Below are 26,438 nucleotides of genomic sequence, written 5' to 3'. Positions count from 1 at the left end.
GATCTGGCCTCCTTCTTCAAGGTGTCCTCCTGTGTGATTTCATGACAGACAGCTGCAAGGCCCTAACCATGTGAGCAGATGGCTGCCCAGGAAGGCCACCTGGTGTCCCCCGTGGTTCTGCACAGTCCTGGGTGCAGTGACGAGGCCCATGCACGAAGGAGGAGCCCAGCGCTGGGTCCTCCTGGGCTCCCCCGCCTGCCAGCAGGTTCAGAGCTGCCCTGCTGGGAAGGGGTGGAGGTGGTGGCATTTCCCACCTGCAGACTTGCCTCCCCTACTCCCTGGAAGTGGGTCTGAGCGTTCGCGGGCTGCGGGGCTGCCAGGGGTGCTTCTAACGGAGTCGCCACTCGCAGGCGCTCCTGCCCTGCACCCAGACCGGCCCCGCTGTCTCCTGTGGCCCCTGCAGTGAGGAGGAAGTGAGAGGCTGCGAGGCCCTGAGCACGGCCCTTCCCTCCCTGCCTTGGTGATGAGGAAATCGCTGGAGGTTTCAGGACCGTGCCCACACCTTGGGCAATGCCTCTCCTCACTGTGGTGCAAGCCCAGGAGCCTTCGCGGTGGGGAGGAAGGAAGTCAAAGGGATGGGGGAGGTGCCCTGGGGGTTCACCCTGGAGTGACCCCAGGTGGAATGAGCCCAGCGCTCCCTGATCTCACCCCACTTCGGACCTTCCCTGGGTGATCAGCGTGCCCTCTGCCAGGTGGGGTCCCGAGGCCAGGATGGTGACCCAGGACCTGGCTTGTGTGCTGGCAGCCTCCGGGTGCCCAGCCCAGGGGGGCTCCCCGGCTCCAGGGCCACTAGGCCTGCACAAAGTCGCCAGGTGACAACACGAATGCCTACCTGTCCTGTGTGGTGGCCTTCCCTGCCCCAGGAGCCCCCAGGGATCAGGGCCCCCCAGAATTCTGCCTCCCATTCAGTCCCACGCCCCTGGCTCCTCACCCCACTGGCCTCTGGTTGTGCTCTGCTCCTCAGCCAGGGGTCACCCATGAGCTCAAGGTCCCCAAGGAGCCTGGGAACTTCAGCCAGGCTGGAGTCACCAAGTCCAGCACTGGTGTCCTTGCTGTCCCTGGACCCTGCGCCCGGCCACAGTCATCTCCGCCCCTTCAGTCAGTCACGTAGTCAATGCTTACTCACAGCTTTGTCCATCCTGATAAGAAGGCAATAAATACCTTCTCCACGCCACACACACCTGGGAGAGGCTGGCTGTGGTTCCCATCCGGGCGGAGGAGCCCCCGGCGAAAACCAGCAGCCGGCTGGTCCCCAGGCCTGGGGTGGTGGCAGGAGAAGGAGGCCTGGACAGGGCCTTGGGGAGCATCAGGGACTTTGTGCAAGGGAAGGATTCCAGCTGCACCACCATGGATGACAACTTGGAGAAGAGAGAGGAGACCCTGGGGCTGGGGGTGGGGTGGGAGGAGTTAGTGCAACAGCCGAGGTGTTAGAAGGGAGAGAGCCTTGGAAATCCAGGGCTGGTGCTGAGCCCGCGGCGGACCTGGGCTGGGAGCCTGGGGGCCACACCACAGAGGCTGCACACGCACCTGTGTGGGCCCCAGGGGGATGTGCCCAGCCGCTGTGTGCTCCCGCACCTGGCCCTCAGCGTGTGGGTGCGTGTGGGAAGCGAGTCTTGGCCTCCACATCTGTAGTCCAGCAGCTCCACCTTGCTTCTCTCAGCCTCAGAATTCACTCCTGCCTTCACCCATTCCACACCTGGGCGTGATTACCACAAACGAGGCCCCGGGCTGGCTGGAAGCTGTAGCAGCCAAGTGCCGGCCCCCAAACAAACCGGTAACTCTGCTTCTTGGGTGTGCAACTTCGTGATCCTCCACAAAGAAGGCCTGGGTGAGAGGAGCTAGGGCTCCTTTCCGGGACCTTGGGGGACACCTGCGGGCTCCCCTGCTCAGCGGCCGGCGGGAAGTCCCTCCCGCAGCACCGGCCGCGGCCCCTCGGGGGCGCTGCGGAGCCCGGGAGCGGCCAGGCCCCGGCCGCCCGCCGCGCTCACTCGCTCCGCGGGCTCGCTCGCGGGAGGTTCTCCGGGCAGCCGCGTCCCGCCGCTCCCCGCGTAGCCGGAGTCTCCCGCGCGCCTGCCGCTCCACTCTGGTCCCGCCGCGCCACACGACGCCCCGCCCGACGGCGACATGGGCGTCCCCCGGGTCGCGGTCGCCTGCGGCCGGCGCTGGGGCCCCGTGCTCTTTGCTGTCTTCCTGGCTGCGTCCCGAGGTAAGGTCGGCGCGGGGGAAGAGCCCAGCAGGCAGGGTGGGGAACACTGGTGGCTGGGAGGCCCTGAGAGTCCCCCGCTCCCCGCCTGCTGTGGACCCCACCCGCATACTGAAAGCTGCTGGCATGGCAGGGCAGGGTGCAGCTGGGCCGAGGGCAGGGGGCAGCACGCACACCTGTACACCCTGACAGCTGCCCGAGCCACAGGCAGGCCGTCCCTGGTGCCTGCCTGTCCAACCCTCCATGCCCAGGTGCCCCATGCTCAGCAGCTCTGCAGGGCACGGGGTGGGCCGGGGTGGGGCAGCCCCTGTGGGCTCCTGCAGGTGGTAACAGCTCTAGGCAGCTGGGCGACTCCCTGCCCCCTGACTTGGGGCAGCTTCTGGCTGAGCCTTGGTGGGCCCTGCTCCACTCCTGCCATGCATGGTGCTGCCCACCTGGTCACTACTCTGAGTGACAGATCAGCAAGGCCAGCGTGAGGCATGGGTGGGGGAGGAAGGGGTGATGTAGGACAGTCTCCCAACTCAGCCGCGAGTCCCTCTGGATCCCTGGATGATTTAGGGCCTCTCTCTGGCCTCAGCTTCCTCAGCTGAAGCCCCATGCAAGAAGTGCCAGTTTGCTCTCGCACAGTCCACCCTGTCATAGCTCCAGATGGCCTCCTGTCCAGGGCCAGGGCTCCTGGGGGCAGAGGCCCTGGTACCCACAGCCTGGCCCCTGGGTCTTGCATGCCTAGAGCTGAAGAGTCTCTGCATGTCGAGGGGAAACAGAGCCAGCAGGCAGCCTGTGGACCTGAAGATAGTCGGGAGGGCCCAGGGAAAGTGTGAGGCAAGCGGAGAGTTTGGCAGAGCGAGCCGATGGGCAGGTCGGAGGGGGAGGAAGTGGACAGGGCTTGGAAGGTATCTCAGAAACCAGCCAGGTGCCGGCTGGCAGGCTGGGTGTCTGCTAGGGAGGACGGCTGCCCACACCCTGGCTGGGACGATGGAGCAGGGGATGAGGGCAGGCAGGAAGGCCAGCACTGCACCCCCCCAAGGGCCACCTGCCCTGCGCGGTCTTCCCCAGGAGACCCCGTGAGGCTCTTCCTGTTGGCTTGGCCCTTCCCTGACCTCGCTGGGCTGGGCTGCACTTTGTTCAGCAAACTCAGCTGGAGAAACTGAGTTCCAGATACCCAGGGCCCAGGGGCCCGGCTCACAGAACATCCAGGGGCAGGGCGGCCCCGTGAGGGGCTCAGAACCCCTCACCTCCATCACCTGTGTAGCCAGGACCCGTCACTGCCAGCTCCTTGGCCACTCAAACTACTTGGTGCCCCCAAAGGGCCAGCTCTTCCTGGACCTCACTCAGGGGGTAATGAGGGCTCTGTGTGGCTTTCCACTAAAGGGAGTTAGCAGAACGCTAACTCTGCACTCAGTATTCCTAACTGGGTTGCAGGTGCACGCACACATATTCAGTACACTCCTCACTGCAGCCCGCAACACAGGAGGTCGCGCTGGGAGGCCTTGCAGTGAGTGGGGGAGAACACTCCCCAGCCTGCTGAGGCGCAGGGCTGTCCTGGGCAGGACTTCTCAAGGTCAAAGCCTTTTAGACAGGGGAAGGCAGGAGGGAGTAGCTGGAACAGACCCCTTCTCCAGCTCATGGGCTGGGCTGGGCTGGCACCAAAGACCAAGTGTGAGGCGAGCAAGAAGGGCTCATCAGAGAGGCCCCTCTCCTGGGCCTGGCGCAGGCTGAGATGGGTGGAGGGGCCAAGACCTTGAAGATCCCAAGGGGGTGGACCTCGTCATCCCCACCAGCTTTCCCAGCACCTGTGCACATCCCTATCCTCGCCCTGTGCTCACAGGCTGACTCGGGAGCCCAGAATGCCAGCACTAGCACAGCCAAGTTCATGGGTGCAGTGGGGCTGGGTGGGTGGGGGGGTCTCTTCTTCCCCTTCTTGATAGACGGGGCCGCGGGCCCTTGTGGAGTAACTCAGTGCTGCAAGTCTCTGACGCGGCAGCGGTCAGCTCTTGGGAAATCCATGACCCACTGCCCAGAGGTCCTGGAGTGTGAGAAACAGCCTTGATGTCGAGCTGCCCAGTGCCAGGGCCCAGGAACCCTGAGGAGCTCCGTGCTGAGCTGGGATGCCTCCCCCCACCCCAGGCAGAGCTGGGTCTCCCTGCTGGGGCCTGACCTCCTGGGCAAGGGTGCCTTGCTGGAGGAGCGAAAGGGTCACATCCCTGCCTGCACACCGGGAAGGGGGTCATAGGCCTGGGCAGAGGAAAGGGAGGGAGTGGCGCCGGGGACCCTTCTAGGCTGTTGGCAGGGACGTAGCTCCAGAACCCAGGCTCGAGGCCCCAGGTGTTCGGCCAACTATGCAGCCAGGATCCATCCGGCCACGCTGGCAGAGGCTGAGCAGGGATTGGTACTGGCTTCAGATGTCCCACGGGCCAGCAGCAGTGCTGCAGTGCCGGCCATCCCGGGGCCTTCCCCACAGCATGCCTGGGTGGGAGCGCTAAGCAAGGGCCCTGCGCGGCCCCTGCCTGGCAGCTCGGCCCAAACGCCAGATGCTTTGTGACCCCGGACAAGTTGGTCTGCATCCATCGCTCTAAGAGGGGCGCTGGCAGCCCGTCTCTTACACGTCCCCCGGGGCCTGGATCCTCACACTGCGGCGTTCCTCGGGGCTTTCCCTCTGAGCTCCGGGCTGCCTCCCAGGCCCTGCGGAGGGCCCTGGCTGCTTCCCTGGGGCTGGACTCCGGGATCCGGGAGTCTGAAGGAGGCAGCGGTTGGGTGCAGCACCCCCAGGGGCCGCCTGTAGCACTCCCGGTCTGCCATACCCAGCAAGGTGCCTGCGGGTTCTCCACCTGAGGTCCTCCAGCTGAGCCCCGGCGAGCTTTCCCGCCCCTCATCTTTCAGCCCATTTGCTTTGGCTGGCCATCTCTGCCACCTTGCTGCCAAAGCTCTGGTAACAGACACCTGCAGCCCCATTAACATAGGATCAGCTAGGATCTTATCTCCCACCTTGCCCAAGCCAAGTCCTGCCTCTGCTCCTCATTTGTGCTGGGGACCTCCCACCCCACTTCCCCTTCATCTTGCGGTGGCCAGGTTGCGGGCCGGGCACAGTTCTCCCCCGTGAGGCCGACTGCTCCCTGCTCAAGGGTAATTCCACAGTGGTGCTGCCCGAGCTTGAGCCGTTTGCTCGTCAGCCTTAACACCAACTTTTTTTTTTCTTTAAATCTACACATTCTTTTGTTTGAGCAGATTTTAAAAGGAAACTTTAAATCACTGCCGTAAGTGGAAAGCCGGTATCATTTGCCAGAAATGGAACAAAATCATAATAGGAAAGCCAAATAAGGGCATTCGATTCTAGTTGGAAACTTTAGCCCAGGGAAGGCTCTAAGTCTGAAATCAGCTGCCCCTGGCAAAAACAAACAAACCAAAACCCAACTGAATTAATAAGCAGATGGCACGAGGCAAGGATGTTGTGAACACACTGTCACCGACTGGGACTTTCTCTTTGATATAACCAGGGCAGAAAGAGAATTGAAAAGGGAATAACCTTTTCTCTATATGATTCAATGTTATTTAATGCTGTAAAACCAAAAGTAAAACTAAGTTAGAGATGCTGCAGGCAGGCTGGGCTCTCATTGGCCAGGCTACCTGTCTATCCGCAGGGAGTGGGTGGGGCCTCTGCACAGTCTGGGGCGCCCTCCAGTCTCTGGGAGAAGTCAGCCTGCACTGGGCCCTGCTCCCGGCATCACCACCAGCCCCGAGACTGAGGGCCGCAGCCCCTCCCCGTGCTTGGTTTCCTCACCCGTGACATGGAGGTGATTCTAGTACCTGCCTCGTAGGTGGGAGGGGAGGTCGAAGGAAGTGATCTAAGGGCCCAAAGCAGCAGCCCAGCCCCTGCTTGACCACTGATGTGCCGGCACAGCAGAGGAGCCCGGGAAGGAGCCCTCCCGGGGAGCCGGCCCCGGGCAGGCATGCTAGCCTGCAGCCTGCAGCCTCCAGCCCCGGATGCACGGGCGCTTTCCCGAGGTGCTGGAAGTGCTGCTTCCTCCTATAGAGCCCGGCTTCCCCTTCCCGGCCCCCTTGGTCGGCTGTGAATGGACACTTCCGGAGGGGGCAGGTATCAGCACACACATCTGAGATGCCCTTTGTCCCGCAGGCCAGCGCTCCTGCCTGCGCCCTGGCCCACTTCCTTTCTTAGCCCCAGCAGATGCAGTCCTGACTGCTCGCTGCCTCTGTTTCCCTCTGCGCCCTGCAGCCCCCCGGGGACCATCCTGGGGGACGGGGCCTGTCAGGGAGCTGGAGCCGGTTCCTGGGTTTGTTTGGGGCCAGCAGTGGCCGGCAGTTTGCAAATGTTTACTCCGCAACCCCCTCCGCAGCTGGACGGAGTCCTGGTGTTTGGGTGGGGCCTCCCAGGCCTGACTAATCAAGCCTGGGACCCACCTCCGAGGGCTGGGTGTTGCCTTGGCGACCACAGGCTAAGGTCACAGCTGTCAGGGAAAACACCCAGCCGTCCACACCCACACACAGCCGTCCTGTGGGCTCCCAGGAGCCTGCTGGGCTGAGCCAGGTGAGGGTCCCCAGGAGGGGGCACGTGGGAGCACCAGCAGCTTGGCTCCGAGGCTGTGGGGTGGGGGGGCTCTGGGTGCCACAGACGCGAGCCTGAATCCCCAGCTTCACCCCTCTGTGGCGCTGGGCCAGGCTCGTGTCAGGACCTTGCTAACTATGTGTGGAATGAAAATGAGGTTTTCAGTTTGGGTCTGAGCGTGCAGCGGCTGGCGTGGGGTCAGAGCATCCTGTCGGAACAGCTGGAGGATGAGGCATGGGCTCAGAGCCCTTGGGGGCCGGGGGCCCTTCCTGTCTGCAGGGTTGGTGCTCAAGGCGTGCTCTCAGCTTGGTCATAGAGGGCTGTGCAGCCTTCGGCAAGACGCTTGGCTTCTCTGTTTTCTCACTGACATGGAGCTGGCAGTACCCGTGGCAGGGCGTGTTAGAACCAAGTGAGGGGAGCAGGTGCTCAGCAGGTGCCCCACGCATGGGAGGTGGTCACAGATGGCCCTTCCTCCTGCCCACTTCAGCGCTGGAGGGGCCTCCAGCATGAGGGGTCTTGGCTACAGATGGAGAAAGGAGGTGCACCCAAGGCCACACAGCACGCGGGGCCCAGGGATCTCGCTGCCGGGGCGAGAGTTTTCATCCTGACCCTCAGGGTCTTCCGGGGTCAGAGCATCCCCGCCTGTTCACCCAGTGGCCCCAGGAGCAGCACGGGCGCTGGCTGTTCCTGCCTGGCATGAGCGCAGGGCCCGGCCCTGGTGGTTTTCCTGTCGCGCGTGCTCTCGGCCATCCTGGAGCCAGGGGCCTTCCTCCCCACCCACTTTCCCCGGTCTCTGACAATGAGCCAGGTGTGGGAAAGCAGCTGCTCCTGACAATGAGCCACATCCTCCACCAGTGATTGCGACTGCAGCCTGGAGCGGCCCGGGTGCCTGCACGTCTCCGCCCGCAGTCCCCAACACCGTGACCTCGAACGTCCTCGGAGGACGGACAGCCGCTCTGGGCTCTGTCCCAGCTGTGCGCTGGCCTCCCCTCGCTCTCCAGGACCAAGCCCTGTGGCTCCTCAGCCCCTTCCCACCTGGGCAGCTGCTTGAAAGTGAACTCTTGGCCCTGTCCCCCAGGCCCGAATCCTACACAGCTTCTCCTTTTTTCTAAAAGGGGAAGAGGTCTTCAGGGGAGCCAAGGGGTGGGTGGTGTGTTGGGTGCTGGGGATTGAGCAATGCCCCCTTTTCCTGCCGTGCCCAAACCCTACTTCTCTCTGCGTCTCTGTGGGTTTTGAAGGAAGCTGCCTTCAGGGCCCAAGACTCCCTCCCAGCTGTGGGGTCACCACCGCGGCCTGCACACTGCAGACCCACAGCCTGTCTCCCTGCCCCTCCCCCACCCCGTTCACAGGGACACCCAGCCCACCAGCAGGCCCCCATCTGGGCCCCTCCCCCCAGCTCCACTTCTGTGCGTTGCCTCTGCCTTTGCTGCACACCACACCCTGCCGCCCCAAGGCACACAGTACTGCCAGTAAGTGCTGCCGGGATGGACTGCAGCTCCAAGCCCTGGGGTGGCCCCAGCGTGGCCCCGGGGCTGGAGACGGTGTTAGGAAAGGGAAAGGGGCAGCGGCTGGGAGAGGTGCTGGTGGCACCTGCCACGTGGCCTGCTGGGAAAAGTGGCCACACAGGGCAGAGATAACACCGGGGGCCACTCTTTGGGTGAGTCAGTCCTTTCGGGAGGCACCTGGGAGAGCCACTCCCCTAGGCACCACCCACCCTGCGGGCTTTGGCACAGCCACAGATTTGTAGCCACATGCACGCGATGCCAGCATGTGAGGTGGGGATCTCAGACTGGCGTGGACAAAGCCAGGGGCACAGCTGGGCTGTCCGGGCTCTCCTCCCGCTGAGCCTGCAGCAGGATAAGAGCAGTGGGGTAGCAGAGTCGGTTAGTCCCTGCCCAGCAAGCTTCCCCTGGGCAAGCTGGCGGACCACCTCTCTGAGCCCAAGGGTCACATCTGTAGGCTGTGGAGCCCCGCCCTGGCTTGTCCGGGAGCCACATGCTTGCATCGCAAACTCAGATGTTCCCAGGACTGACAGCTGTGGTGAGGCAGTGAAACGTTAGGGAGTGGTGGGGACTGTGGCAAGCTGGACGGTCAGTGTCCCCCCCCCCCGCCCTGTCCCTGAGGGGAGGTGGCTCTTCAGCTGCAGCTACAGCTGCCCTGCGGGGAAGCCGGTTTTGTGTTCTCTTCTGATCTTCAAAGGGAAGCTGGGAGTCAGGCTTTCCGTTTCAAATTCCTAGTTTGTAAAGGTTGGCAATCTCAAAATCATTGCAAGAGGCTTTGAGAGTGAAGTAAAATCGCTCTGAAGGCTGGGTGTGGCCTGTGGGCGCCCAGGTCTACTCCTGCGCTGCAGCAGAGCGCCCAGGCGCCCGGGCTCACCCACCTGCCGTGTGGGCCGCGGTGAGCTATGCAGCCTCTCTCGGCCTCAGCTTCCCCAACTGTGGATGGGAACCCCCCCACTACCTTACGAGATGATTACAGAGGCCACGGAGCTTTAGCGTAGCCCCCCACGCACTCCCTGCTCCCGCTGACACCCGATGGGGCTGCAGGCCAGCGGCCTTCCGTCTCTGGGCCTCCGAACTTCTGCCTGGTGGGGACACCTGTGTCTTGCCAAAGAACCTGTGCGGTCTCTGCTCACCCTGGCGTCGACTTCCCAGAAATCTCGCTTCCCGGCGCCGCTCCCTCTCACACGTGGGGGCAGAGCGCCTGTCTTCCCCGCCTCCCAGGGCCCGACACTGCGCCCCTGCAGACACACACTCTGCTGTCTCCTGGGCACCCTAAAATGTGCAGGCCCTCGGGCCCGGGCGCGAGTGTCGCCAGTCCTTCCCACCTCAGTAGGAAACAGGGTGAAGCCCGCTGCTCCCTGCCATCGCCTTGTCCCCACCCGGCGAGCGTGACCTGATCTGCTGAATGGATCAGAGACCCCCCCCCCCCGCTCCCGTGCATCCAGCAGCAGCTACCGGTGGGACGTGCAGCTCCCGTCACGTACATGCTCACTCCCTGGCCTCACTCCCGCCGGTGGACGTTTCCATTTCTGTTTTATTCGGAGGAGTCTATAGTGAGGCCCAGCCACTGGATTCCAGTGCAGCCTGGCCCTGCTCTAGGAAGCACAGCAGGCTGCCCCTCCCACGCGCCGGGGCAGGCTCTCAGCCTGCTGCCTGGGGTCCTGGGCTCCAAGGGCAGGCACGGGGTGTCGGGAGGAGGGCGTGGCATTATCTGGGGTGCAGGCAATGCCATCGTGTTGGGGCAGGGCAAAGGTGCGTATTTCCCAACCTCCCTTCCCTGTGTGCAGGATTGACAGCAGCCCTTGCGCAGAACACACGTAGCCACCTCCTCGGTGTGCAGAGGGCATCAGCGCACGCTTCGTGTTCTCGGCTCCCCTCATCCGCTTCTCTCGGAACCTTGGGTGCTGCTACTATTTTCTCCTGGCACAGCTGAGGAAGCAGACTCATCCACCAGAGAGTGCAGGGACCCCCACCACTCCCGTGCTTTGCGGGGTGGGGTGGGGGTCAGCCTGGCTAAAAGCCGGGGGGTTGCTCCATTTCTGAGGTCGGGTGGGAGGCGGGTGTAGGAGTGAGGCCACCTGTCCACCTGTCACGGACTCCCCGCCCCGGCTCTCAGAGCCTTCGGTTTTCCTGCTTCTCTACCGCCCAGCCAAAGGCGCCCCCTCCACCTGCTACAATCCTATCTGTCCATCAGGGTCACAGCGGCTCCTCCTCCCCCAAGACCCTCAGTCATCTGTAGAGGTCCTGCTTGCTCGCTCCTCCGAGTGCCCTGAAGGCTGGCACTGGTCTCTTTGTCTGTGGGGGTCCTTTGTCCCGCGAGTGGGCGCCTCTGCCTTTCCAGATCGTCGGCTCTCAGGGGAGCCCACGTGTATGGCGTGGCACGTGTGGGCCCCCCACTGGGACTGACTGATGAGATGGGAAGGCACAGCTTGTCCCGGGGTGTTGGTGGACCCCTGGCAGGGGCACCCGGGGCACAGAGCTGCTGTAGCAAACATCCTTTCTCACCCCACCTCCCACAGGGTGAGCCGTGGAGGCCGGGCGATGAAGGGCCTGGGCGGTCACCTTTCCTGCTCTGTGGGCAGCTGGAGCCCGGGAGAGAGACACACTTGCCGGGCCCGGCTGAGTCTCTTCTCGTCCTGCCCCGCTTTTCGGGACACCCCGAGTTGGGGAAGCTCCTGTGGTTCCCTGTGCTAAAGAAGAAGCTGGGGCCTGGGGGAGGTCCGCTGACCTGCTGACCTGCGGCTGGGGCGTGGCCAAGGCCAAGGCTCTCGCCTGCTCTGGGGGTGCTGGGAGCAGTATGCGCTCAGACAGGTGACGGGTGGCAGGCGACAGGGCTCTCCTTTCTCTGTGCAGGTCTGGTGGCAGCCTTCAAGGTCAGCACGCCATACTCCCTGTATGTGTGTCCCGAGGGGCACAATGTCACCCTCACCTGCCGGCTCCTGGGCCCTGTGGCCAAGGGGCACGACGTGACCTTCTACAAGACGTGGTACCGCAGCTCTTGGGGCGAGGTGCAGGCCTGCTCAGAGCGCCGGCCCATCCGCAACGTCACATTCCAGAACCTTCATCTGCACCACACGAGCCACCAGGCTGCCAACAGCAGCCAGAACCTGGCCCGGAGCCACGGGCTGGAGCTGGCCTCTGACCACCACGGCAACTTCTCCATCACCATGCGCAACCTAACCTCGTGGGACGGCGGCCTCTACTGCTGCCTGGTGGTGGAGCTCCGGAGCCACCACTCGGAGCACAGGGTCCACGGGGCCATGGAGCTGCAGGTGCAGAGAGGTGAGGGCCTGCTCTAGGTGATGGGGAGTGTGTGGTACTGCGCGTCTGATCATGTGGCGGTGCGAGGTCCTCTGCAGGGTGGGGGTGACAGCGGCACTGCTGGGAGGCTGTGTGTGAGACGGGTGGCTGTGGGTGTGTGGGCGTGGCCATGTGGTTAGCTGGTGTGAGAAGGAGGGTGTGTGTGGCTGTTTGTGACACTGGGACCTTTTCATCTGAGAGGGTGGCGTGCCTGGGCTGGGAGTGTGACTGTGCCCTTGACAACCCCAGCCAGGGCTGTGGTGGGTACAGATGACAGTGTGACTGACAGGTGCCATGTGGTGTGAGCTGCTGGCTGGGTGGCAGGATGGCTGTTGGGGAGCGTGTGTGTGTGTGTGTGTGTGTGTGTGTGTGTGTCGGGGGTCGCCGGAGGGTAGTGTGAGGGCTGGTGGACTGGATGGACAGAGGTGTGGCGTGGCAGGTGTCTGTGTGCCCTTGCAGGGGTGGCGTGGGGATGCAGGGAACAGGCCAGGGTGTGTGTGTGTGTGCGCGCATGGGCAGCGGACGCCAGCCTGGACAGGCGCCCCAGCCTTGTGAGCCTGATGCCCACCTAACAGCCCTTCTCTCTGCTCCCACAGGCAAAGACGCACCATCCAAATGCATTGCCTATCCGCCCTCGCCCCAGGAGAGCGAAAGTAAGGCACCAGCCTTTGCCCCTCTGGGGTCTCTGTTTTCCTCTGCTCGCATCCCAAACCAGGCCCCTTATTGGACTCTGACCCTGGCTTCCCATGCTCACGGAACATGCATTTTGGTCTGAGCCAGAGCCCTGTGGAACTAAGACAGCCCTGGGCTCAGGCCGCGCCCCTGCACCCCGCAGTGCTCAAAGCTGGCTCTGCGCTCACCTCCCCTCTGAGCGGCCCCTCCTCCCCACGCAGCCGGCTCGATGCCGGCCATGGGAGCACAGGCACCTGTGCAAGGGCTGCACGGCCAGCGGGGCACACGCCACGCCCCCTTCCCCATGGCTCCTCCCTGCTTTTTCTGCTGGGAACCCTCGAGTTGCTGCAAGGCTGTTGGAGACAGCGATCTCCATCACAGGTGGGCAGCCCAGGTTCAGGCAGGCGAGGGCACTGGCTCCCCAGAGCCCAGGGGAGACGCTGGGGCACGTGCGCACCGCCTGAGCACCGGGCTGCTTTTCTGCCCTCAACAGACTTTCTGAAGAACGGTCGTCCCCTTTAAGTCCGGGCGACAGGGACAGGAGGTGCCAGATGGGCGCTGCTCTAGTGACCAGGTACAGAACAGAGAGGGAGCTGAGATTCGGTGCATTCCCCCTGATCCAGAGAAGCAGCTGGTGGAACTCAGGGAAAACCAAGCATCCAGACCACGCCACGGGTCAGGCGGAGAAGAGCCCCGGGGCAAGCTTGACTGTGATGAGGGGGCTGGGCTCCCCTGCTGGGCGTTTCAATATCTCCATCCCCTCCACCTCTGCTGTGGCCTCTACTCCCCTGAGCTGCTGTCCCCAGTGAGCTGGCTCCTTGGGAGCCAAAGAGACTCGCTTTGGTCCCAACTGTTGGGGGCAGGGGGATGGCTCTGATGACCTTGGAACCCCCTTCCAAAGTCTTGGCACTCACAGGGAGAGGATCCCAGATGAGAGGAAACCCAGCCGTTCTGTTGGGTTGGGGGGCGCGGGGCTTGGATAGCTCCTCACTGTCTGGGTGCCATCGGCCCCCTGAGAGTGAGGAGCCACTGTGTCCCTCTCCTAACAGGGAGGTCATCAGTGTTACCTACAGGCTGCATCAGGGATGGACACGGGTCAGGTGACAGGACAGTAGGGATGAGCAGGGACTGCAGGGAGCACCCAGCTGCCAGTGTAAGGGCAGTGCCAACTGCTGTGTGTCAGGACAGGGCCCCAGGGCCTGCAGAGCAACTAAGTTTTCAGGGACAGTCAGATTTTATACGGAGTCTCTCCCTTTTTAAAAATGTTGCCAACTACTAAGAAAAACTGTTTGTGTGCATCATGGCTGCTAGCTGCATCCATTCCAGTGAAAGGCTGTGCAGTGACTCTGAACAAACTGGGCAGGGGCTCTGGGCCTGTTTTATCATCTGTAACGTGGACATGATGTCCTAATTGTGCTGAGATGTTGAGGTTAAAGCTGGGCGTTCTACATAAAGTGCCACGAGCCACGCCAGGTGCGGGCAAGGTGCCGTGGAAGTGTCGGCCCTTTCTGCTTCCTGAGGTGTGACTTCCCAAGCCACCAAGGCAGTGGAGAGCCTGGTGCTGTTCTCTGACGGCTCTGCGCCGCTGGCCTGGAGACCCCGGGGCTGGCGGCTGGGTGCTGCTCCCTGCTCTAAGACAGATGCTCCACAGCCACCGCGGCGCCTGGCCAGTGACTGCTGCCCCTGGAACAAGTCCTTGGGGGTTTTCTTCTCTGTCTTCTGCCCCAGCCTCCTAATGTTATCCTTGGGCAGGAGGAAAGCGGCTAAACCATGAGATAAGCCCAAGTCCTCAGGAGCCAGGGGTGGGGGAAGCAGGAGGGTGGAGCCACAGCCGGGCAGCCCCACATTTCAGGGGGTGCTGTCTGCCTCAGCCTCCTCCCTGCCTGGGGGAGCAGGCCGCCCAGTCCTGAGAAGCTGAGCTCCCTCCTCTGCAGACACCTGTGAGGTACCTGGCAGGCCCTGGACAAAAAACTGACTGAGCTGGCGCGGCCACTCCCCTCCCACGCTGCGGGGTAAAGGCCTGGCGCACTCCTCCGTGTGGTGCTGGCAACTGCCCAGGCCAGCGCCTGCAAAACCTCCCCAGGATGTGACCAAGCACAGCCCCTAGCCCCTCCCAAGCAGGTGCAGCCCTGGCACCGGCCGCCCTTCAAGGCGGGGGGGGGGGGCCGCAGAAATGCGGCCAGGCTGGGCTTGCAGAGATGCCAGGAGCTTCAGGGGGCAGCTGGACCTGCAGACCTATCCCAACCCCCTGCCCCCTGCCCCAGCCTCAATGCCCAGTCCAGGATATGGAAACCTCAGGTTCTGGGGCCGCAGGGAGGGACTCTCCACCTGTGGATGAGAGGCAGGCAGGGAGATCGGGCCAAGCCCCAGGGGCAGATGGGAACAGGCTGGCATGCACCTGGCCCCTGTCAGCGACTGTTGCTTAGCAACCGTGGGAGAAGCCTTGTAGCACTGCCTGTCTCTCAGATACTGCCCGCAGCCGGGCCTTTGAAGGAGCTCGGACGCACGCGCGGAGCATCTGAGTGAGCGCCGGTTCTTACTTTCACTATTCCACGCTGAGAGGCGGCCTTGCTGGAGCTGCGGGGAACTGCTCTAACACGGAGTGGCGCTTGCTTGGTAATTAGCACGGCAGCTGTTCCTGTACCAGCGGGTGCTTCTACAGCGCTGAAAACAGTTTGTTCTCTTCCGCGTGGCATTGCTACCCCACTGCTGAAAGCTTGTTTACACCCCTGGGCTGTTGAGCAATACCATGAGATACAAATGGCCTTCATTCCCAAATGCAGCGTGCAGGGGCAACGCTCAGACCGCAGCACGTCCACCACGTGAACTTGACATTGCCAGGAGGGTTCCCAGCCGGTCTCTTGGTGGAGGGAAGGGCTCAAATTGGGAAGGAAATGCGTGTATGCTGGTTGTGGTTCCAAGGGCACAGCCGTTCCCAGCTACACTCCTAGAGTCAGCAGATGAACTAAAATAAACCAGACCCTCCTGTGCTGATGGCATCAGGAGACGTACAACCTTTCCGGAGGAAAATTTTACAGCAGCTGAAAAGAAAATGCACGTACTCTCTGGCTCAGCACTTTGCCTGCCAGGAGTTCAAGCACAGAAGTGGCCGGGAATTTCAGAAAATGCATGGAAAACGGAGTTAAAGGAGAAGTTTGTTTTGGTGCAAAAGTTTTTTTGAAAATACAGGGTTTTCCAAAACATGCATTTCCTTGAACTTTTCGAAGGACCCTTGTTTGTGTGAATTTTATGATTCTTTGCACCAAGACAAACCTCTTTTAATTCCAGGTTTCCATACTTTCTGACGTACGCTCATCATTGCCCTAGTGAGCAGCAATGTACCCACGAGGTGGCCCCTGCTCCAGTGTTAGCTTTGTCGAAAATGAAAGCAAACACACACGCTAACTGGTGGTGCTTCAATACATCTGGGCCGAACTGTGCTAAGCCCTAAGCAGAACGTGGGAGGTCTCTGTGCTGCTGTGGAGATGCCCAGCCAGGCTCGGTGCACACAGCGGTTGTCCGAGGGGCCACCGCAGCTGTACACGAGGGCATGCAGGGGGCAGGTCTGGATGGGTACAGGAGAGCATGCAGGGGGCAGGTCTGGATGGGTACACGAGGGCGTGGGGATGGGGAGGAGGTGTCTGCAGGGAAGAGCCTTGTGAAGGCTTTTTAAACTTGTGCGCTTTATGTTTTTGCAACTGTAAAAGTTCAGAATTCAGAAAGGTCCTGCAGTGGGGCACGTGTGTCTAGTTCTCGGGGCACAATTTGTCCTCCGTCACTTGTGTGGATGAGATCAAGAGGAGGGGCCTGCAGAGTGGTGTGGGGGTGAGCTGGAGTTTTTACTGATTTTTTGTGGAGATAAAACACACTCCTATGCAACACGGGACGTGCTGTTTTAGCCAGTTTCAGGTGGGCAGCTCAGTGGCCTTAACTGCAATTCTCCATGTCGTGCAATGCTCGCCACTGGCTAATTCCAACACTTTTCCATCACTCGGACAGCTTCTGACCTTGAACTCTGTGGCATGGGGTCTTCAAGGGCCCCCCCCCATAGGGGACAGCCTGTGGCCCATGGTGGGCCAGCTGACCCCTGCAGGCCAGGATGAGGCGCCTCTGCTGCCTTGCTCCTCTGTGCTCTTGGCGCACGTCGAGGGAGGCACAGGGCTCTGTTTACACGGGATCCAGACCTTCCACGCCTCTGCAAGTCACGGGGGCAGTGCATCCTTCGCTCCGGGAGCCCCGGTTTGCCGTGGGGAGGAGCGGTGGGACTGAGGCCTCACTCGGCTGCCCCTCTGCCCTTGCAGACATCACGGCCGCGGCCCTGGCCACGGGTGCCTGCATCGTGGGAATCCTCTGCCTTCCTCTCATCCTGCTGCTGGTCTACAAGCAAAGGCAGGTGGCCTCCAACCGCCGTGAGTATCCCCGGCCACGGGGGGACGGGGGCGTGAGTGACCTGCCCCGCCCCTGGGATTGCACGCCCTGCTCCATTGTCCTCGCGTGGAGCCAGGCTCCACGGCTGAGAGACGAAGCGACCCGGGCAGTGCCCTCTGGGACAAAAATGACAGGAGCAGGGGTCTTAGAGACAACTCAGCCCCTTCCTCTTACAGACAGGAGCCGACGCCCAGCAGGGTTAAGCAAGTCATCTGATGCTAGGGGACTCGGCAGCTGGCAGAGCCAGGGCCCAGCCCGAGCGCATTCAACCTGAGCGTCCTCAGCTCTCCGTACGCTTGGTGCCACCACTGTCCCCATTGCACAGACAAACGCACTGAGGCTCAGAGGGGTTAAGTAGCTTTGCCTAAGGAGCCACACAGCGAATGAGTGATGGGACCAGGCTTCAAGTCATGGCCACAGACACACCCCCAGGGGACCCTGCCTTGCTTGAGCTCTGCTCCTCCTGTTCTCCAAAAACAGACCACGGGACACACGCACACACATACACCCCTGAGCTCACACCCGATTTCCTCCTGACAACCCGATGTCCCTCCCTCCCCTCTCTCTGGGCCGCCCAACCCAGAGCAGCCAGAGGGTCAGCAGGGGGCTGTGACCACCTTGCCCTTCTTCCCAGGACTCCCATATGTTTGCACCAAGGCACACGGCCCACCCCCAGGAATGCCCTGAGACTGAGTCAAGGGGTTGGGAGAAGAGAGGAACCCAGGGGCTATCGAGGGGGAGAAGTAGCTGCAGAGGCGGCGGGAGCACCTGCCCATCCACGTATGGGAGGGGTCCAGGAGGGAGGCCTGCTCAGCCAGACGTGGCTTCCAGGTCAAGGGCTGTGGTCTGTGTCCTGGTCCTGGGATCAGAGCCGGGAACAGCACCTGGACACCAAACCCATCGTGGGAGGAGGATGCTGTGTGTGGGGGTGCGGGGGCTGGGTTCCTGCTGGCACAGGGTCCCGAGTTGCTCCCAGCCTCTCCCTGTGCTCCAGGCCTACTGGGTGGGGGACAGCTGGAGGAAGGACAGTGAGAGGGAACAGCCCCAGGACAGAACACAGGGAGTCTGGGATCAGCCCCCAACACCTCCTGCTGCACGCAGTATGACGGCTTCCATCCAAGTGCTGGCTCCTGGGGCTGCCTGGGGGAAGGGGCAGATGAACTGAACTGAGAGGGGACGGGTGGGTACAGGGGGCTGGCACAGCGACACAGGCTGCAAAGTCTGCATGGCACCCTAGCCACAGATTCACCATGTGCATAAGAGAAAGGTCTCTGTCATTTATCTTCCAACAAAAATAGCTTTGATGCCACTCCCCCCAACAGAAGACAAATTAGCCATCTGATTGAAGTCTTGGGGCAGAGACGAGAAATGCCGTCGAGGCCGAAGCTGGGGAAAGATCAGGTGCCAAACAGAGAAGGTGGGCAGACTGAGTTTGTGCCCCCTTGATGGAGGCGCTGGACAAACAGCTGCTGGGATTCAGGGGAAAGACAGCACCTGGCGAGTCCTGGGAGTCTGGGCCAGCGGTGGAAGCCGGAGGGGCACAGCGGAGCCGAGTCAGGAGAAGGGGCGGGGTGCGCTCGGGGCAGGAAGCTGGCCTGGAGCCTGCTCCGCGGGGCGCTCTTCTCAGGAACACACACAGAGCAAGGAGCAGGAGCACTGGGTGGGGGTGTGCAGCAGAGGCCAGCTGTGATTCCCGCCCAGCGTTCCACTGGGGCTGTTTCCCCACTCTAAGGCAGGAATAGCAGCGCCTACCCCAACGGGCAAGGTACGGGCAAGGAGAAGAGTCACCCCGGAAACAGCAGCCAGGATGCAGATTTCGGGAACGTGGGAGTCACTAGCCTGTGTGTATGCTGGCGTCCAGCTCCTCCCCCACCACAATCAGCTGGGGAACCCTGCACGGAGTGGAGCTGGGGCCTTGCATCTGGCTGGCAGCCAGCGGGGCACAGGGAAGCCCAGGAGGGAGGCAGGAAGTGGGGGGAATGATGGGGATGTCACGGGGCCCTCGGATGCCCTGGGAGATGTCACCTCTGTTAGGCAGTGTGGAGGGTGGGGGCAGAGACGGCCAGGACCCCGGTGAGCAGGAGCTGACCAATCACGGCCAAAGACCAGCACGTGGCAGATGTCCAAGCAGGAAACCCCGGTTAGCAAATGCAGGAGCTGGGGCTTTGGCTGACACCGTATGGGTCAAACAATAGAGAAGGCGCTGGCTCCTCTGGCTTCCTGGTGGCAGATGTCCTGCGCACCGGGGACCTGCATGTCATGTCCTATCTGTGAACAGTCGCAGTGGGCCCCCCTTGATGCCCCACTGCTGGACGCACCAGACAGACCTGCAGAGCTGTACCAGATGGGCCTCGTGGGCCGACAGAAGCGGGGGGCTGGGTGAGCAGGCACCTGCCGGCGGGGCAGGGATGCTGCCTGGGGAGGTCTTCCCTACAGTGACCCGCTTCTCTGTCTGTCCCTAGGTGCCCAGGAGCTGGTGCGGATGGACAGGTAAGGCCCATGGACCCCTCCTGGAGCCAGCTTCCCTGTGGCTGTGTTGGAGGGCCACCAGTGGCCGCCTAGCACAGCCGGGAGTGTTGGCTGATGCCGATACACCTGGGCTGCTGCCCCTTCCCCAGCAGGGTGATGAGCCGTGTGCCCGCTTTCGGGCCTCAGTGGCTGAGCCTGGGTTATGGGAAGGGGAGGAAGCAGCTGACCTGGAGCGGACAGTGAAACAGAGGAGCTGGGGCCCAAGCCCAGCCCCACCTGGAGGCGCAGCTCCCCCCAGCAGGCCAGGCCGAGTGGATGGGGGCACGGGCCGGGGCGCTCAGGGAGTGAGCCACACTCGGGGACTTGGCCTCAGGCCAGCAGCGCCAAGCCCAGAACTCCTTGGGGGCTTTGAAAGGGACGATTTTCAAGAAGGATCCCAGGAAGCCCCCAAAGCCCTTCTGGGAAGAGACCACACTCCTCAGCTCCAGTCTCAGGGGACACTCAGTCCTGATGCCACTAACTCTGATGACCAAAGAGAAACTTGGAGCCAAGCTCCTGAGCCTACTGTCCTCGAAGTATCACCAACCCCAGGCTTTGTGGCCAGGCCCGGGGTGGATGTCAGCCCATCTACTGGCTGCCCTGATGCCCTGAGCTAAGGGCAGGGACACAGTGCAGCCCACGGCCCTGTCTCTGAGGCCTGGCTGCTGGCGGCTAGGGCAGCAGGGGAGGGGAGGGAAGGGGCGGGGGCAGCAGGGAGGACAGAGGCTGTACGCTTAGTGCTGATGAGCTTCCCTTCTGCTTCTGCAGCAGCAGCAACACCCAAGGACTGGAAAACCCCGGCTACGAGGCCTCTCCAACCTCCCAGGGGATGCCTGAGGCCAAGGCCAAGCCCCCACTGTCCTACATGGCCCAGCGGCAGCCTTCAGAGTCCGGGCGGCACCTGCTCTCAGAGCCCAGCACTCCCCTGTCTCCTCCAGGTCCTGGGGACGTCTTCTTCCCATCCCTGGGTGAGTGCTTCCACGGCTCTCGCCCTGTCCTGGGAGTCCTCCCAGCTTCGGGGGCTGGTGCTGGGGGCCAGGGGCCTAGGAGCTGCCGTTCACTCTGCTGCTTTTGCCTTGCAGACCCTGTTCCTGACTCCCCAAGCTTTGAGGTCTAGACCAGCTCGGGCGCAGTGGATGGCCTGGGGCAGGTGCACTGGAGCTGGACCAGCCCTCGGCATGGCCTCCTCGGCCTTGGTTTGCTCTCTTCTGCTCTGAGCCCAGACTTTGTGACCCCCCCCCCCCCGATGCCCAGACCCTCTCCCCCTCTGGATGCTGCAGGGGAAGGAAGATGCTGGATTGCTCGGTCCCCTCCCAGTGATGATGGGGTGCTGGGGTCCCCCTCAAAGACTTGAAGCTCACCAGCTGCAGATGCCAAATGACCTGCATCCTAACAAGTCCCGGATGCCCAGCTCTGCCATAGCCTCTCTCTCTGGGACACGAGCCTTGGGGCCTGGGCGCATCGACGGGACAGTGGAAAGACTCCTGCCGCCCGCGCTGGACCTGGCCCCCGCCCCACCCCCAGCCCCCAGCTCATCTGAGGCTATTGCACTCACTCTTTGAGCCCTGGGCGGGGGGTCTCTGGGCCTGGGCGGACCTGGCCCTGGTCACTGGCGCTTGCTCTGTGCTTCTGAGTAGCCATCTCTCTGAGGGTCTGTCCACAGGTTAAGTGAGTCTAGGGCTCCCGCTGCTTGCATTCTGATCCCCAGAGGCTCCGAAACAGGAAGTACGTGTTGGGGCACGGTGGCCGCTGTGCGCCAGCTGAGGTCTTGGGCAATGTGCAACCAGGCCAGGGGCTGAACTACCCAGCGCCTGTGGGAGGCCTAGGAAGCTGAGTGTTAGGGACCTCTCTCTTGCCCTCGCCATCCCCAACCACCTGCTGCGTGTGGCAGTGGCAAGGGTGGGCACACAACGTCTTGACACTTCTGAGTGTGCAAAGGGGGTGCTATTAAAACTACACGGGGCAAATGCTGAGCATACACTGTGAGGGCCCAGCTTGAACCCTTGCTTCTGAGGTGCCCCAGCCCCCTGCCGTCTTTGGCCTGAGGGGCCACACAATTGCTTCTGCTTTGCTCCAGAACCTTCTGCCCCCTCCTGCTTCCGGGTCTGACCTGTGTTTGTTTTTATACACACATGCCAGGGGGTCCTCGGTGGCATGGCGAGGGGAGGGTGGGGGAGGAAGGGGTGTCTCTCTGTAGTCTGGAGGGAGCAGGGGTGTGGCTGTGCTGTGTGGAGCCCCGCAGCCAGCCCTTAGCAGGACAGGAGCCCTGGGCTGTGCAGAGGCCTCACCTCCAACCCAGGCATCCAGCTTCCCGCAGCCTACGCTGCTCTGCTGAGCTGGGCCCGGGTGCTGAGAGCCAGGGCTTGGGGTAGCCCCACAGGCCCAGCAGGCGGGGAGAAGTCCGGCCCATTGCCTGGGGGGCAGGGGCAGGACAGGGGAGCAGTGAGTGTGTGCTGCAGTGGGAGCCACCTGGACATGCGGCCCTGCATCCAGGTCCCCTTGGCAGGGCCAAGGGCACGGTCACTGCGGGCTTCCCCTATGCCTGCTGCTGAGCTGGGGGCCCGGGGCCTTGAGGAGAGAGTGAGCACGTGGCCTGCCGCCTTGAGAAGCCGCAGCACCGAACTGTGTGCTCCTGGGGCCCCTTCTGCAGTTCTGGGACACTCGGCGCCAGCTGCCCTGCAGAGAGGGTCCTGTCCTCACAGCACAAGAGTCGGGGGGGTGACACCTGCTCCAACCCACAAACCCAACTCCCTTCCGCTGGCTCAGCACAAACAGCGCTGCCTGCTGGGGAGGCCTCAGCTGCAGAGCCTGGGGGCCAGGTGACTTCTAAGAACGGAGCTGCCAGAGCCCAGAGCGGGCCCTGCCGGGGCGCAGGCCCCCATTTCCGCCATGGCTTCCTCCTGCACACCTCGCGCTCTCCTCTCCCCTGGACCCTCCCGAGTAAGCGCATCTCGGCTTCGCGGTTTCCTGTTTTCAGAGACACCTACTCTGAGCTCCAGGCTCCCTCTTCATCCATGACCATGACTCTGTCTGCACAGGGGCAGGGGCAGGGGCAGGGGCAGGGGCGGGGCGCTGCGGGCCAGGTGCCTGGGACAGAGTGCGCGGGGCGGGACTGGAAGCTGGCACTGACGGAGGCCCCGGCAGGAGCATCTGTGCCTTCAGGAAGGAGTTCACTGTGAGGACAGCACCAGGGAGGGGTGTTCGTACCTACGTCCTGTACTGGGGTCAGCGAACATCTCCTGGGGAGAGGCAGAACGGCTGCGCAGCACCTGCTGGTCAGATTGGCCCTGCCTGGGGGAGGGTGTTCGGGCACCACTGGGCCTGCCAGAGTTCCCTACTACCTGCGGCAGCCCTGGGCCTGGGCAGGGGGCTAATGCCTGGCCTTTCAGGGAGCAATGCAGTGGGGCCAAGGGGCTCCTGAGGGGTCCTCCCCTCCAACCCTGACTCCCGGAAGAGGCCGTGCTGGGTGTCCCTGTAGGAGCACCACAGGGCTGCCCGGTTGTGCTGGGGGTGGGGGGAGGGGAGCATGCTAAGATTATTTTCTGGGAACTGCAATGGGCAAAAGAGGAACCGCCAGGGTGCTGGCCGCCCGGCCTCTCCCTGCTTTGCAATCAGTTCTCCTCCCCCAGGGACGCTGCGTCTCCCTGACTGTGCAGAGTTCTGGGTGGGCAGGGGCTTTGAGCTGGCTGCCGAGCTGCTGCCGGAGAGCGAGCTCCTGGGTGAGAGGCTGAGCCAGGCCGCGGCTGGTCCCCTGGAGCACGTGCTGCGGCCGGGGCCGCCTCCCACCTGCCCCCAGCTCTGGTTGCCAGCGGCTGTGCCTGGGCAGACGGGGCCTCAGCAGCCGTCACGGCCAGGCCGGGGGATCGGGGGCAGGGTGCACAGATGTTGCTGGTTTTGCAGTTCTGGTCAGTTGGTATTGCTTCCTGGACTAGGTGTTGAGAGGGATTCTGAACTGTGGATAACAGCTGACTGAGACTGCCAAGATTGGAGGGCGATGCCTGCCCAGGAGAGGGAAGTGGCAGTACGAGTGTGTGTGCTGTGTCTGTGCTGCTCTGTTAAAATGCCCTGTGCTCCTGAAACACATGCGTGCAAGCGAGCTATTCCTTGTTTGAGCCCCCAGCCCCACCAGGCTTCACTGTCCCCGCTTCATGCATTTGGAAACTGAGGTTCTGAAGGGTTAGCCTTTTGTCAAAACTAGTGACCTGTGGGACTGGGATCCAATGCCTGGGTCTCCTGCTGCCCTGGCCCATGCCCCTCCTGGCCCCTTGTCACTGAACTGAATGGCGGTACAGCCCAGGCATGGTCTTCACCTTGGACTTAACTACAGACATATCAGGGCCTGGGGAGATGAGATATGCCCACAAGTCCACGGATCCACCTCACTCCACATGGGCCATGTTCCTGCCTGGGCCCTGCCTGGCCCTTCTTATGAGTCCAGAAGACCCAGCTGCCCACGTGGAGGCCCCATGCTCTGCCCTTGGCCTGCAGCAGGGGTGGGGGAGGGGAGAGCCCTCAGTTCATGGCAGGGCCTGGAGGCCTCTTGCAGGAACTGAGCCGGTGGCCTGAGCAACATCTGGGCAGCTGCAGGACACCCTTCCAGAAGCAAGGCCAGGAGAAAGTCCAGCTTCATCCATGTGTGTGCAGCACCGGGAAGGAGGCGGGTGGGGTTTCCTGAGCCCGCGCCGGTGGGGGAGGCAGGGCTCAGAGCAGAGAGCCCTGTGCACCAGACACGAGGCGTGTGCCAAGAGCAGCATCCCCGCTCACGGACTATCAGGCGGGCCCTGCTGGGTATGTGGGCACCACGTGTCAGGGGCTGGGAGATTTTACTTGTTCTTTTGCCTGGTCCCCACCAGCCTGCTAGCCAGGGCTTTTATCACCCGCTGCCTGCAGGGAGGCCTGGGTCAGGCCGTCCTGCCTGCCCGCTGGGCTCCGCTCTTGACCTCTTTCCACCCTTCCGCCTAGGGCTGGGCCCTTCCTCCTGACAGCCACTGAGACCCCTCCCCCAAGCCTGGCCTCCCACCACAGCTGTGCCGAGCCGCAGGGCCAGCGCTGGGCGGAGGCGGCCCAGGCTGTTTGCTGGAATGTCCGGCTCTCAGAACCTGGGGGAGGGGCTCAGGGAGGACAGTGGAGCTGCGGCACGGGGCGGTGCTCGGACCTTCTGGGCTTCTGGGAAGCTGCTGGCCGCTGAGCCCAGGCCCCTGCGTAGAGAGCTTCATCCCTTAAGACAAGGGCGCGAAGGATTCTTTCTCCGGAACACCCTCCCCGGTTCCTGGCTCCCAGCAGCTGTCATGGGGCAGTGTCTCTGCTCCCTCTCCCACCAGACGCGGGGCTCCGCCTCCCAGCTCGCACAGAGGTGGTGTCCAATGGAGAAAACACCCCTACACACACCCCTGGCCCCCAGGCTGGGCCCGAGCTGCAAGTGGGACTCGGAGGACAGCGCGGGGCCCGATCTGTGCAGGGTGGCACCTGCCTCTGGCCAGTAGACCTCAGGAGGGCTGTCCAGCCACTGCTTGGGACTCAGGGTGGCTGCGAGGGGCTGGGAGCATCTTGTCCCTCGTCCTTGACCCATCCAGCCATCAGCACACCCAGAGACTGGATGGTGGCCCGCCATTCTGAGAGGTTAATGTGGCCACGGTGACTTCCTGTCTCAATTCCTGTCTCAATTCTAGGGACCACTGCTGCCTCCACACCTGTGTGTTAGGAGGCGAGGGTTCCCGCTGGCTGCCGCCCTGTGAACTCCAGGGCCGTGCATATGTGTGGAGGGAGGAGGGGTGTGCTGCCTGGCCCAGGTCCGGATGGGGAAGGGTGGTGTGGCCAATGCGGACAGGTGCACACTCAAAGCCTGTCCTCTACCTCCTCCTTACAGAGTCCCAATTCTGCTTGTGGGCAGTAACGAATGTAGTTCCCTCCTCCCCCAAGTAATAAGCCAATTGTGACAACCTGCCTCACTTTTTTCTAACTTCCCTGGAGCTAAGGTGCCCTTGTGCCCATGTCTGCTCAGAGACCGAGCAAAATTCTGGAGGGTGGTTCTGGGAAAGCTTTCACCTTCCTGATAAAGGAGGAGAAGTGGCTGGCAAAGGATCAAAGTGGACTTGATGGCTGGAGCCATAGCAGCTATCTCGCAACCATGAGCAAAAGGCTAAGAAACATGAGCCCTGACATCACTGAGCCCAGCATCACCATCTGTAATTCTCTCCAGAATCCCTGTTAGGTGAAGGAACGCATCTTGATTTGTGACTCCATAGTTAAGCGTTCCTTTACTTGGAGCCAAACATATCTTTCAATGCCATTGGAGGGATGACCAAGAAGAGTCACTCTGAGGGTAGGCGCAGTTGGGCAGAGTTCTGTCAATACTGGGTCCCCCCACGGCACCTCCGTGACACCCTTGCTTCCATTGCCCCTGCCCCCAGGCGGTTACAGCTGTCCTGTGAATGCTCCTCTCATTAGCCCACTTCTTGGGCCCCTGGGAGTACTGCCCTGCCCCCACACCCTTCCTAGGAACTCCCCTCCCACAGCATCATTGCCAAAGGGAGGGGCTCATCTGCAAGGAGCTGCAGGCTGAGGCCTCACTTGCATCAAAACCCTGGTGGGGATGGATTGCAAGGCTGTGCCTGCTCCTGACCCCTCCGGGGGCCTCACTCTTTGCAATAGTTCGCCCCTTATTTCTTCAAACAGCGGCGTTTATGTCCCCATATCAAAACCGGGCTGGTCCCGCTTTGGTCAAGAGATTTTCATGAACAGTCTTGTGCCAGTGCCAAACTTGGTGCCCGTGAGGCCCCTCCTGCTTCTGCTCTCTCCCCTGCAGCCTTCCCAGTGCCGTAAGAACAAGCCTGGGGCTGCCCAGCTGACCTGCCACTGCCTACCCATGAATCAGAATGCTGCGTGGAGAGCAGAAGAACCGCCCAGCTAAGCCCAGTCTAAATCACCAGCCTGCAGAATCAGAGCTAAATAAATGGCTGCTGTTTTATGCCTGTGTTGTGCCTGGTTTATAATGCAGCATAACTGTGGCAATAGACAGCAGGTACAATCCCCTCCCTCCTCTGGTTTTCCAAAGGCTTCCCGGACAACACCTGAGTGGCAGATGAAAAAACTGGTGTTCTGACAGGTTCTGACTTGCCCATAGCCATGCCCCCAGTCCAGTGCTCCCGGCTCCAAATTCATCACTTTCAACTTATAAACAACTCCTGTGGCGGCTTGTCACCTCCTAGACCGTCACCATCCAGCCCTTCAAACCCACACCTTGTCCAGCCTCGCAAACTTCAAA

General features: G+C 62.2%; 2 protein-coding genes across 4 annotated transcripts in view; one reads left to right on the top strand and one right to left on the bottom strand.

Annotated features, from left to right (window-relative positions):
- CDH23 (cadherin related 23) overlaps window positions 1–26,438 on the bottom strand; it is a 361,784-nt gene that overhangs the window by 37,545 nt on the left and 297,801 nt on the right. Inside the window, exon 37 of one of the 3 annotated variants that reach the window (XM_070057798.1) lies at window positions 22,731–26,244. The exons of the other annotated variants lie outside the window; for them this stretch is intronic. Coding sequence (XP_069913899.1) covers window positions 26,161–26,244 — 84 coding nt within the window. The 3' untranslated portion in view covers window positions 22,731–26,160. Of the gene's footprint in view, window positions 1–22,730; window positions 26,245–26,438 lie in introns of those variants that run through there. 3 annotated transcript variants of the gene reach the window in all.
- On the top strand, window positions 1,811–26,144 carry VSIR (V-set immunoregulatory receptor). The gene is made up of 7 exons (XM_070057799.1): window positions 1,811–2,206; window positions 11,120–11,548; window positions 12,163–12,219; window positions 16,540–16,647; window positions 19,129–19,156; window positions 19,943–20,142; window positions 20,257–26,144. Exons 1-7 carry the CDS (start codon window positions 2,125–2,127, stop codon window positions 20,289–20,291), a joined length of 939 nt encoding a protein of 312 aa, XP_069913900.1. The 5' UTR covers window positions 1,811–2,124; the 3' UTR covers window positions 20,292–26,144.

The sequence above is a fragment of the Oryctolagus cuniculus genome, chromosome 15 (genome assembly GCF_964237555.1).
Source record: "Oryctolagus cuniculus chromosome 15, mOryCun1.1, whole genome shotgun sequence".
Classification (NCBI taxonomy): Eukaryota; Metazoa; Chordata; class Mammalia; order Lagomorpha; family Leporidae; genus Oryctolagus; species Oryctolagus cuniculus.
Note: the sequence above shows the minus strand (reverse complement) of the source record. Positions and strands in the feature narration are given on the sequence as shown.

Coding starts and splice junctions, on each gene's coding strand:
- VSIR (XM_070057799.1), top strand. CDS start 2,125: ATGGGCGTCCCCCGGGTCGCGGTCGCCTGCGGCCGGCGCTGGGGCCCC. Junction 16,648..19,128: donor GCAGGTGGCCTCCAACCGCC/GTGAGTATCCCC, acceptor GTCTGTCCCTAG/GTGCCCAGGAGCTGGTGCGG. Junction 19,157..19,942: donor GAGCTGGTGCGGATGGACAG/GTAAGGCCCATG, acceptor CTGCTTCTGCAG/CAGCAGCAACACCCAAGGAC.